The sequence below is a fragment of the Jaminaea rosea genome (assembly GCF_003144245.1).
Source record: "Jaminaea rosea strain MCA 5214 unplaced genomic scaffold BDZ90scaffold_2, whole genome shotgun sequence".
NCBI classification, from domain to species: Eukaryota; Fungi; Basidiomycota; class Exobasidiomycetes; order Microstromatales; genus Jaminaea; species Jaminaea rosea.
The window spans coordinates 1,339,524-1,350,264 of NW_020289976.1; the positions used below are offsets into that span (position 1 = coordinate 1,339,524).

General features: G+C 60.3%; 3 protein-coding genes across 3 annotated transcripts; all 3 read left to right on the plus strand.

Annotated features, from left to right (window-relative positions):
* The first annotated feature begins 34 nt into the window (after nucleotides 1-34).
* BDZ90DRAFT_119954 (hypothetical protein) lies at nucleotides 35-836 on the plus strand. The gene has a single exon (XM_025503284.1). It carries the CDS (start codon nucleotides 311-313, stop codon nucleotides 779-781), a length of 471 nt encoding a protein of 156 aa, XP_025364425.1. The 5' UTR covers nucleotides 35-310; the 3' UTR covers nucleotides 782-836.
* A 606-nt stretch (nucleotides 837-1,442) lies between these two features.
* On the plus strand, nucleotides 1,443-6,451 carry BDZ90DRAFT_258716 (hypothetical protein; the record flags this gene model as incomplete). Its single annotated transcript, XM_025508095.1, has 2 exons — nucleotides 1,443-1,517; nucleotides 1,610-6,451. 2 exons carry the CDS (start codon nucleotides 1,443-1,445, stop codon nucleotides 6,449-6,451), a joined length of 4,917 nt encoding a protein of 1,638 aa, XP_025364426.1.
* Nucleotides 6,452-7,298: 847 nt separating this feature from the next.
* Nucleotides 7,299-10,624, plus strand: BDZ90DRAFT_278064 (regulator of G protein signaling superfamily). The gene is made up of 4 exons (XM_025509056.1): nucleotides 7,299-7,810; nucleotides 7,882-8,107; nucleotides 8,181-8,258; nucleotides 8,329-10,624. The coding sequence occupies exons 1-4, from the start codon at nucleotides 7,676-7,678 to the stop codon at nucleotides 10,536-10,538; spliced, it is 2,649 nt and encodes an 882-aa protein (XP_025364427.1). The 5' UTR covers nucleotides 7,299-7,675; the 3' UTR covers nucleotides 10,539-10,624.
* The last annotated feature ends 117 nt before the right edge of the window (nucleotides 10,625-10,741 follow it).

Genomic DNA, 10,741 nt, shown 5'->3' on the forward strand with positions numbered 1-10,741 from the left:
ACGAAGTGTTGGTTGAGAAGATTGGTGGAACTCGCCGCCTCGTCGTCGTCCGCCGCCGCCGCCGCCGCCGCTGCTGCTTGCTTGCTTGCTTGACTTGCCGCCCGCTCAGGCTCAAGGCTCAACGCAACGCAACGCCCCTCTCGCCGACGGACTCGCGCGCAGGCTCAGCCTCAGCCTCAGCTCGAGCTCGAGCAAGCAAGCGTCGAGGCACAAAGGGCAAGAGCTCAGGGTTGGACCACTCAAGAGAAGCCTGAAAGGGCAAGTCAACAAGCGTTGTTCACAAGTGAGGTCAGACTGTGAGACAGCATGGATGCGAAGGTATGGTATCATGGTCTCAACCGTGTCATCGTCGAGGAACAGTGGCTTCCTTACCACAGGATCACGAGGTTCGACGTCTTCCTCCCCCTCCTTCTCCTCTATCGTTGCCCTTGATATTTCGCATCTCGTCGCAATAGCACCACTACCTTCCTATTTTGACTCACTCCCGTCTCTCGATCCCATCGCACCTTCCACGCTTCATTTCATTTGTGCACCGTCCTCTCACCCCCCTGCTTTTTCGAATGCGCCGCCCGCCTTCGCTCGTCTGAGTCGACTGCTCGACGCCCCTCTGCCAAAGTGCCTGCCTGCATCGGTGGTCGCGTCTCAGGAGGAGGGCAGCAAGCAGTCGGGCAGCCTAGGCAGCAGGCTAGTGAGAGAGCGAGCGAATGGCCGCGGAGAAGCCTGCGCCCTACCTCGTCTCGTCCGCCGGCTACTTCGAGCGTCGTGGGCAGGCAGGCGTTGAGGACAGGCAGGGACAACTTTGTCTTCCTCCTCCAATCTCTCGTTACCACTACCTCGCCACCCCTCCTGCCTCTCCCCTCCCCTTTTCCTTTTCCCCCCTTCACTTTCCCTTTCACCCTCGCACAGTCGCTGCAAAGCCGACTCGAAGTCTGCAATCACCCAGCGGCCCCTCTCCACAAACGCATCGCCGGAACCCCTTTGAATCGTCGCGACCTCTCTGAGAGAAAGACGCGACACGAAGGAGAGCGCTCATCGCAGCACCTCGCATTTCCCTGGCGGATCAACGACCTTCTGCGACACTACACGCCTCGATTCAGCCAGCGTCATCGAACGCAGCAAGGCCCGCAACCATTCTACGCCGACTATCGCGCCCATCAGGCCAATATAGAACCGTCGGGTAGCCGTCGCCGCCGACCTTCGCCGCCCACGAACGCCCTCTTCGCTCTTGCGCCCTCATTTCCACGACGTTGCTCCGGCCGGCTTGACCACTACACAGCCTTTCGTCCTCCCTCTTCTGTCTCCCTAGCCTCCGTGCTCGCCACTGTTCCCTCGCCTCGCTACCCGGCCCCCTCTGTATCCATCGACCCTCGACCCATCAACCCCTCGAGACGCTCCCTTCCGCCCTTCACCCATACATCGACTGTTCTCACATTCCCTCCAATATGGCAACCAGCTCGTCGTCTGCATCGGTCGAGAGCAAGGAGAGGGAGGACAGGATCCTGGCGGCGAAAAAGAAGGTGAGCATGCTGCGGGGCGAGAGTTCTCATCTACCGCCCACCACACATCCATGGAATTGACACATTGCTTCCCTTGCGCCCCCCTCTCACAGCTCAAGACATACCGAGCGAAGCAAGCAAAGCAAGCAGAGATGGAGAGGGCCAAGCGCAACTCCATCTCGCTCACAGCTGCTCAGGCCAAGCGTGCCTCTGCGAACATTGCCCTCGCCGTCGAGTCCAAGATCGTGCAGGCAGCCAGAGATTCGCAAGACAGCATGCATGCTTTTTCCTTCGCGACACCGCCACCATCTGCCACTCATTCGCATGCTCGAAATCATTCTCGTACTCACTCTCGTGCTGGACACGGGAGAGGTCACTCGAGGACAGGTTCCATCTCTATCACCGCAGACAGCATGGCTTCAACGGCCGTCAACGCCCTTGCCTCGAGCCTTCAGTCACCATATCGCAACTCAACTTCAACGCCTTCATCTGCCACTCCCTTAGCACACTCAGCAAATACTCGCCCGACATCCTTTGTCGCCTCGAGCCGGCGACATTCAAGGAACCTCAGCATTCACCAGCCTTCACGACCACTGAGCGGCGCAGCACTCGGCGCGGCTTCATCATCGTCGGCAGGCAATGCCAACATCCTGGCCGTAGAGCGAGGGCCGGACGCCTTTGGTCCCAGTGGCAAGCCGTCTGACTGGCAAGACGTCGACGAAGCAAAGCTGCAGCCTGCTTTTGCGCTTTCGCCCTCCGTCACGCCCAAGGCCCAGCCCAAGCCGCTAGATGATCCGCAGGGCATTGCCGGCAGCCAAAGCGCCGACTCATTCTTGAGCCACAGTCGCAGGCCCTCGCGTCACTCTCGCAAAGCGTCGCTGGCCACGAAGAGGGAAAGCATGGAGATCATGGGCGGCCTAGGCTTCCCATCGTCGGTGGACAGCGGACTCAACTCTCGAGCTAGCCGCCGCTTCAGCTCGAATCGCCATTCCGGTATTCAGTCCGCCAGCCTCCTCTTTGGCGGCGGCGACAGCAACCGTCGCAGTGGCGTGCGTGACTTTGACTGGAGGGGATCGTATGGTAACCCGTCTGAGCGAGACGTTGACGGCGATGACGGAGGAGACGACCGTCGAACAGCATTGGAGAAGCTTGAGGGCAAAAAAGCAGGCGTATCCTCCCCTCACACGCCTTCCGACCGACGTCACTCGAGGCAAAGTAGCGTCCAGCTTCCCACCTTCGATGAGATCCACGGCGAGGAGGGAATGGACAGACGATCGACGATCAATCTGCTCGAGGCCAATGAGCGATCCACTGAGGAGCAGTCAATTCGCTCCAACGCCACGCTCCTCTCTCCCAACGTCGGCATGACTTCTTCGCAATCGCTGCCGGAGCTCAGCGCGCAGAAGAGCCCGAGAACAAGGCCAGCGTCGCTCTTCATATCCACCGACAATGCACAAGCCGAGGGACTTACGACTCTCGTCGAGGAGGAAGAGGAGGACGAGACCAACTCGCCGCTGAAGGAGCGCAAAGCAATGGACTTCATCAAGGGCATCGGCGCCGTCGAGGACGAGGCAGCCCAACAGCGACGTCGCGAGGCCGAGCTGGAAACGGCCCAACGTACAAGGCGACTCGGCCTTCAGCCCAAGCCCCTCAAGCTCAAGAGCCGACCCACCAGCCTCTACGTCGCCTCGAGCGTTCAGCGAGCCGCTGGTTTGCCGCAGCTGAACGAGTCGTCGGGCGATGCAGATGACGAAGAGACCGACACAGTGGAAAGCCAGAGCTCCCTGGCTCCATCAGAATCCCTTGGCGAGTTGTCACGCGGCTGGTCAATGCCGCGTTCGCAATCGTCCGAGGCGACTAAGAAGCTCAACAGGCGCTCAATGCCACTCGGCTCCCTTCGACCTCTCAACATGGCAAGCGCCGTTGCCCGCATCAACGCCATTCCTGAGGCGCAAGGTGACGACCCCCCTTCGCCACCGAACACCTCCAACCGTCCTGGCATGCGAGCGCTGAGACTCGGCAGTCAATCGTCCACCGGGTCAGTGAGCAGCGATGGGACCGTGGGCAATGGATTCCACACGCCGGGCGCTAAGAAGCCATCATCGACCTCTCGCTCTGCGGACGCCGTGTCGCCTGTCACGAACCGCCGATCTAGCATCATCTACAAGCCGTCATCGTCTTCACCGACCACGCCAAATGAGATCTCGCTTCCTGCGTCCTCGTCATCCTCATCGATTTCAACTTCAGCCTCAGCCTCAACGATGGCCATTATCGACGAGCTCAAGGCCAAGAACTTGCGTGACACTGGCACTCTCGAGATGCTCCGTGGCCAAGTGGACGCTGCCAATGCTCAGCTGAAGCAAGAGACAGAACGAGCGGCCCTCGAGTACTCGCAGCTAGAGCAGCGCATGGCCGAAGAGAAGCGTGCACTCACCTCGCGCATCGACGAGCTCGAATCTGCGCATCAGGAGCGTCTGGCCCAGTTGGAGCAAGAGAAGGAGGCTGGTGCAGCCGAGATGCGCCAGCAAATGGAGGATCTCGAGGCAGAGCGCGACATGTTGGCAGACGACGTCGACGGTTGGCGCACGCGCTGCACAGGTCTCGAGAAGTCACTGCGCGACGAGCGGGCTAACACCGAGTCAGAGCGCCAAAGGGTCGCCTCTCTCCACCTGCACATCAAGTCTCTCCAGGCCAGAATGCGTCAGGAAGGTCTCGAGGTAGCTTCCACGCCTACAGGGAGCGATGACTCTCCCTCACGTAGCCTAACCATTCCTGCGGATGTTATCATGGCGCTCAAGAGTCCCGCGCTCGACCCCAACGCGCCGCCCTCAAGCAGCTACTTCCCTCCAGGTGCCAGCTCGTCGGAGCTGCCCAACCCGCAGACGGTGAAGCTGCTCAAGGATATGCGCCAGCAGATCTTCAACCTTGCGGGCAGCTTGGAGCATGAGCGCCGCGAGCACCTAAGGGCGCAGAAGGAGGCGGATGAGCTCAAGGACCAAAATAGCCAGTTGACTGCCTCGCTGGAGAACGAGAAGACAAAGACCGAGGAGCATAAGCGCGAGCGCACTGCCTCAATTTCTGCAACTCAGCGTGAGATGGCGGCTGCAGTACCAGAGGATGAGGAAGAGGCAGCCTTCTCTCCAATGGATGCCTCGCAAAGCGAGAGTGTCCTCAGTCCCGTTGCTCCATCGCCTTCGAGCCGGAACAAGCGTCATGTCTTCGCGTACGACTCGAGCATGGGGTCGATGGATCAGAGCAGTATGATGAGCGCCGGCAGTGGAACCACCATGGCTACGAGTATGGCAGAATCGGAGCAGGGCTCCCTCACGCCTGATGAGAAGCAGGACGGGAGTGTTCTGCCGGGAGGCTTGCAGCCGTTGGCCGAGGCGGAGGAGGTTGAGGAAGAAGTCGCGGAGGTAGAGGAGCAGGAGAGCGAGATGGATGGCCAGGAGCAGCAGCATGCGCGAGGTGGCAGCATTATTGACCTTGAAGCCGGCGAGGATATTGAAGAAGCCTCAAGCGACGAGCAGGAGCTCGCTCCCGAGATTTACGATACTCCCTCATTGGAGCCCTCGGCCACGTTTGCATCAGCTGCCTCATCGCCAGCTCAAGTGCGCAGCCAAGCTGGGGACCGCAATGCTTCCGTCTCTGGTACATCTGGCTCTCAGGGCTCTAAATCCTCTGGCGACGTCGGCGGGCAGCGATCCAGCACCACGTCCTCCGTCGAAACGTACGGGCCGGCTTCTCCCGTAGACCTCGAGAGCGGTGGCGTTCCGCACGACGAGCAGGACGATTACGACGACCAGCAAGAGGAGGACTACGACGACGACTCTCTCCATGAAGACGCGTCCGACCACGTCGACATGCATCGGCCCGAATTCATCCGCGAATGGTCCTATCGCGACGCCCTCGATGCTGTCCGTAACGCGCAGTCCAAGAACGGCTTACGTCAACGTACAAAGCAAGCGCAGCGCAGCCGCAAGCCTTCGATCGATGACTTCTTTGGTCTGCTGGTGTGCGAGCAACTCGATCCGCTTCCGGCGCTGCCTTCCACCCACTCCTCGCTCGACATGCCGCCCGTGTACGTCGAGTACTACGATGATGATGACGCGGCGCGTGACTACGCTTCCGTCGGCAGGAGGGGATCAAATCCGCCCGTCAGGCAGGCGATGATCGCTGGCTCCTCGTCATTCAAGGGTGGCCGACCACCGGTGGCTCGCAGCGCGTACGTCAGGGATTCGTCGCAGTCCAGCCTCGACTCGGGCCTCACGCGCTCCAACAGCGGGACGACCAACTCCACGACTGGACGCTCCTACTCAAGCAATAGCGATGCAGCGCAGTTTAGCTCCCCGGATCGTGATGCTGGGCGAGGCTCAGGCAGCAACCTGGCCATGGCCGCGGCAGGCGGGCTGGGCTCGCGCGCTTTGGGCAGGGTCAGTCTGCAAGGCCTGACATCAGCATTCAGTGGCCTGGGAGGCTATTTGGCTGGGCAGTCAGGCGCGGCAGTCCATGCTGCCGCGACCGCTACGACCATGTGCGCCAAGGGCGATGGATATGACTCTCGCAACCCTAGTGTGAGCTTGGGCTGGCAGGGCCAGCAGTACGCTCAACAGCCGGGGGCGGGAGCTCTCAAGTCTATCGTCGGCACGGGCGGCGCCAAGAGGTTCAGCTCTGCTCTCCCTGGCAGCCCGACTGCGGCGTATGGGCGGAGTAGCATGTCCAGCCAGGGCAGCCAGACAGCGGCGGGGAGGACCCCAACGTTAGGGTCGCAGCAGCAGCTCTACTACGCTCATCAGCATCAGCAACCTGAAAAGCACGAAAAGCAGGCTCGAGGCGGATCTGCCCAGCGTCGTTACTTGACCTCGAGGGACATTGCCCCTCCGCAACCTAGCCCGATCTGGAGGCTGGACTTCTTGGGCGCGACAGACGGGTGGGCGGACGCTTTCACGGTGTAGAAGAGCAGAGTGTCACACCGTGACCTGTCGATTGGAAGCCCCGTCCGTGGTTGGCATCTCACATCTCATCCCTCTTTGTTTATCTCATATTCGTCTGTGCTCTTCTCTTCATTGTTCTTTTGATTTTGCCTGTCATCTACATCTCATCTTTTCTGGTTCGAACTTGCTCGTTTGGAGATATGGAGCCGTACCGACGAGTGGTGGCATGGCTGAGAGACGGCGAGAGGGAGAGCAGGCGCTCTCGCCCTGTACACGCAGTCGGGAGGTAAGGAGGACAGGCCTGCTTCCGTTCTTCTTGTTCCTGCACCTGGGCGCCCTGAGCTCGAAGCAGCTTCGACGCAGCTGTCCCCCTTGACTCTGTTGTCAGGGGTCCTCGCGCCTTCGCCTCGTCCCCCTGCCGCACTTCCTCACGACTCGTTTACCCCCTTAATGCTCCCACCTTGTTCATTGCAGGCTGCCCTGCCCTGACCTAAATCGGTGTCTATCTATCTTTGCGAGCCAAGGCGCTGGCGTTGCCGTTGCCGGCGGGCTAGCTCAGCGCCCACTGTTGAACCTTGTGCAGAGCTTTGTGAGCTTTTTGTGAGCTTTGAGCTTTGGCCTTGAGCTCGGCTGCTCGTGTGCCCTCGCGAGGGGGCCAAGCTCAGCGGCGAGGAGACCCGTGGAGCGGCGCGGGCGGCGCGTTGAGTGAGCGAGAGAAGGGCCCGTCTCACTCCAGCCGCCGTGCCGGCGCCGCCGCTGTGGGCGTTGGTTGGACTTTGACTGGGTGAGACTGACTTGACTGCAAGCCAATCGACGCTCGACGCTCGACGCCCAACGCCTCGCGCTAGTTGGTTGATTAGTTGCCTTTCTTTGTCTCCCTCCCAACTCCGTTGTCCGTCTCGTCTCGTCTAGCGCGACTGCGACTGCGACTTCGACTTGCACGCTCGATTGCTCCTCACTTTGCCCCCTCCTACTTTACGTCGTTGTTGCCTTGTCATCATCGCGGCCGGTTTCCGTTCAATAAGGCACACACACGCAAGCCCCCTGACCGGATCAGCGACGACAGGCCGCGGCGACAAGGACGAGCAACGACGAGACGAGGGTAGCAAGTGAGCGCCGCGCCCCCGGCCTCGGTCATTGCTTGCGCTGTCGACCATCGTAGACCAGCCGCTCGTCCGACCCCTTAGCTCTGGCCAGCACCAACAACTCTACCTCTTCCTATATCTCTCGTGAGAGCCAGGAGTCATGGCTGAAGACGCGACACAAAGCAGTCGTAGCAGCGGTCGCGATGGAGGACAGGGCGGCTCCTCTACTCGAACGAAGCAGCAGACGAGTAGCAGGATGATGAAAACGACTAGGAGGGGACGGCCCTATGCAAAGGTGAGACCCGCTAGACCATTGCCACATCTCCTCGCTGCAAGCTCACTTGATCCCTTCTCTCGCATCGACAGGATACCCACGATCTCTTTGCGACGCTCATCGTCTCTCTTGAGCTGACGACGCACCGTCAATACTTCAAAACGTACACCAACTCCTTCACTACAGACGAGGCGGCCGAGAATCTGTCGGCGCTCAAGTTCTCGCAGTCCAATCGAGCGCCTGATCCGAGGGAGCCGAGCAGAGTTGTGACGACGACGACGACGACGACGTTCAGCATGAATCGTGATATGGCCAAAGGTGAGCAAGCAGTGGAAGCGAGGTCAAAGCAGCTTGAGCTCACCAGCTCTGCACTCTCAACGCCCTGCTGCAGGTATCTGCCAACACTTCATGGATGCTCGTCTCATTGAGAATGCTGCTGATCCTTCGAGCGCCATTTTCAAGGACAAAGGTGAGTCAAGCACCATCAGAGCGCCAGCTGTGGGGCCATGCTGACGCACGTCCCTTGATCTCTTCGTCAGGCGTCTACCAACTCACGCCCAAGGGCCTTCACATCCTCGAGCGTTTCATTACAAAGAACGGCATCAATGGCGAGCACCTACTCAAAGTCTTCTCCTCTCAGCCCATCTGCATGAAGCTCCTCCATCTCGAGCGACGAGCCCACGACGACGAGCTCCTCATCAATCGCCCCATCATCGAGGTCCTCTTTCGCCGCTTCTGTGGCCGCCAGCCAAACTACATCGATGCAGCCATGGCCCCTCAAAAGCCCGGCCAGCCGCCCGTTGTCTTTGATCGTACTCTAGGCATTGGGCTGTCAGACCTGTATGACAAGCCTCGAACGTCAAAGAACGCAGAAGCAGTCAAGCATACCTTCTCCGCTGTTGCTGCGTTGGACTGGCTGTGCGACTTCACCACCATCTGCGGGCGAGATGAAGCAGCAGAGATCTGCGCCCACTTCCAGCGCATGGGCTTCGTGGGGCTGGTGCGCGACTCGTCGTCTAGGCGCGGCGGTGGTAGCGAGGGAGATGATGACGCTGTACTGGTGCGAGGGGAGGATGGCATCGGCCGCGTGAGCGAGGGAGAGTTCAGATGCCACTACAAGGCAATCTACGCCTTGACCGATCGAGGCAGAGCCGTCGCTCGCTGGCCGGGGTATGCACAGCCGGCAGATAGCTACGGCAATGCAGGGTCTGGTAGGCCAAGTCGCGACAGCAGCGATGTCGCCGGGAGTGGGACAAGTGCTGGGGCACCAGGTGCGGGGGGTCCGGCTGTGCGTGGTAGCTTCGACTACGGTGGAGCGTCAAGCCACGATGCGCGACGTGCAGCGGCAGCAGCAGCAGTAGCGGGCGCCGGGGCTGGAGGGAAGGACGCCTTGCACTCAGCCTCGGGCGGTGACGAGCAACAAGAAGTAATGGCCTCCAACGGCAACCGACCCGAGTACGGTGGCTCTCAAGGGGGTGACAACTCTCGCAGCGCCTCCATCTCATCGCGCTCGATCGGCAGCGACTCCAACAGCAGCAGGCAAGGTTCCAACCTCTTTCGCAAGCAGTCCGCCGCAGAGAAGCTGCGCAATGACTACCTGGTCCGCTCAGGCGGCGGCGGCAATACCGGAGGGACAAGCGGGGGCGGCAGTAGCAAGGACAGTCATGGTCATGACTCTGCCTCGGGCTCCGTCGGAGGATACAACTCGCGAGACTCTAACACGAATAGGTTGCGCCAGATCCTCGAAGAGCCCGCGTTGCGCTCCCTCTACCGCGACTTCTTGAAGCAGAACTTCTGCGAAGAGAATCTCTCCTTCTGGCTGGACGTACAGGATTTCAAGCGTCGCTTCCACACCACCTCGAGCGCCGTAGCAGTCAAGTCCTCGAATGCTAACCAGCAGGGCGAGCGTACCTCACGCCGCACCGGCTTGTTCAATCGCAACGCTGCCAAGCAGGCTGCTGCAGCGGCAGCGGCGGAAGCGCAGCAGCGGGCCAGCGGCCAGGGAACGAATACGGCGATGGAGAAGCATCAGCAGGACCTCATCGCCATGGCCTTCGTGATCTACAATACGTATCTGGCGCCTGCGTCACCTTGTGAGCTCAATATTGAGCACAATTTGCGCACGGAGCTGGTCAACTACATGACCAAGGTGCTCACCGACGCTCGAGCTACTTCAGGGGCCGAAGGCGGAGGAGTCACAACGGTCAGGGCGCAAGACCTTGTGGCGCAGCAGCAGCAGTCAGTCAACGATGCTTTCCCTAGCAATCTCTCTGGCCCACCTGCGGCCAGTACCTCCTCCTTCGGGACAGGGCGCGGTCGTCCCAGCACCGATCTTGGGGACGGCTCCTCCGGTCCGGGCAGCACCACGCCACTTGGACCCAACGCCTCGGTCGAAGAGCGCAAGAAGACGGTCTTTGCCTCGATGCCTCGAGCTCCGCTTCATGCTTCGCAGCTGCAGACAATCGTGCGATTGTACGAGCGTATCCAAGACCACACCTTCAAGCTCATGGCGACGGACTCTGTTCCTCGCTTCATCAAGGACAACCGTTTCCTCAACCTGGTGAGGAGTGTAGAGGAGTACACGGAAGCGCTGGAGAGTGGCAGGCTGGACCCCAATTCGAATGAAGGGGCGGGGCCGGCGATCAGTAGAAGCGTAGTCGAGGCGATGGAGCTTGGTGGTGGCGGGGCTCAGAATGGGGCCGGAGGCGGAGGCGCAGTAGGAGGAGGCGGCGGGATGCTGCCACGATAGTAGAGGCAGTGAGGGCTGAGATCTTTCCATCGTCGTACTTGAACCTGTTTACTCGATCCTTTTAATGCGAACTACACTGATGCGTCCATTGAGTGGCGGTTGTGCGAGGAGCTGCAAGCTGTGTTGTCGAGTCTCAACGATGGGCATGGCTCGTGCGGCGTCAAAAACGCGGACGGGGACAAAGACGTGACTTCTTCTCTTCC

Coding starts and splice junctions, on each gene's coding strand:
- BDZ90DRAFT_119954 (XM_025503284.1), top strand. CDS start 311: ATGCGAAGGTATGGTATCATGGTCTCAACCGTGTCATCGTCGAGGAAC.
- BDZ90DRAFT_278064 (XM_025509056.1), top strand. CDS start 7,676: ATGGCTGAAGACGCGACACAAAGCAGTCGTAGCAGCGGTCGCGATGGA. Junction 7,811..7,881: donor GGGGACGGCCCTATGCAAAG/GTGAGACCCGCT, acceptor TCGCATCGACAG/GATACCCACGATCTCTTTGC. Junction 8,108..8,180: donor GAATCGTGATATGGCCAAAG/GTGAGCAAGCAG, acceptor GCCCTGCTGCAG/GTATCTGCCAACACTTCATG.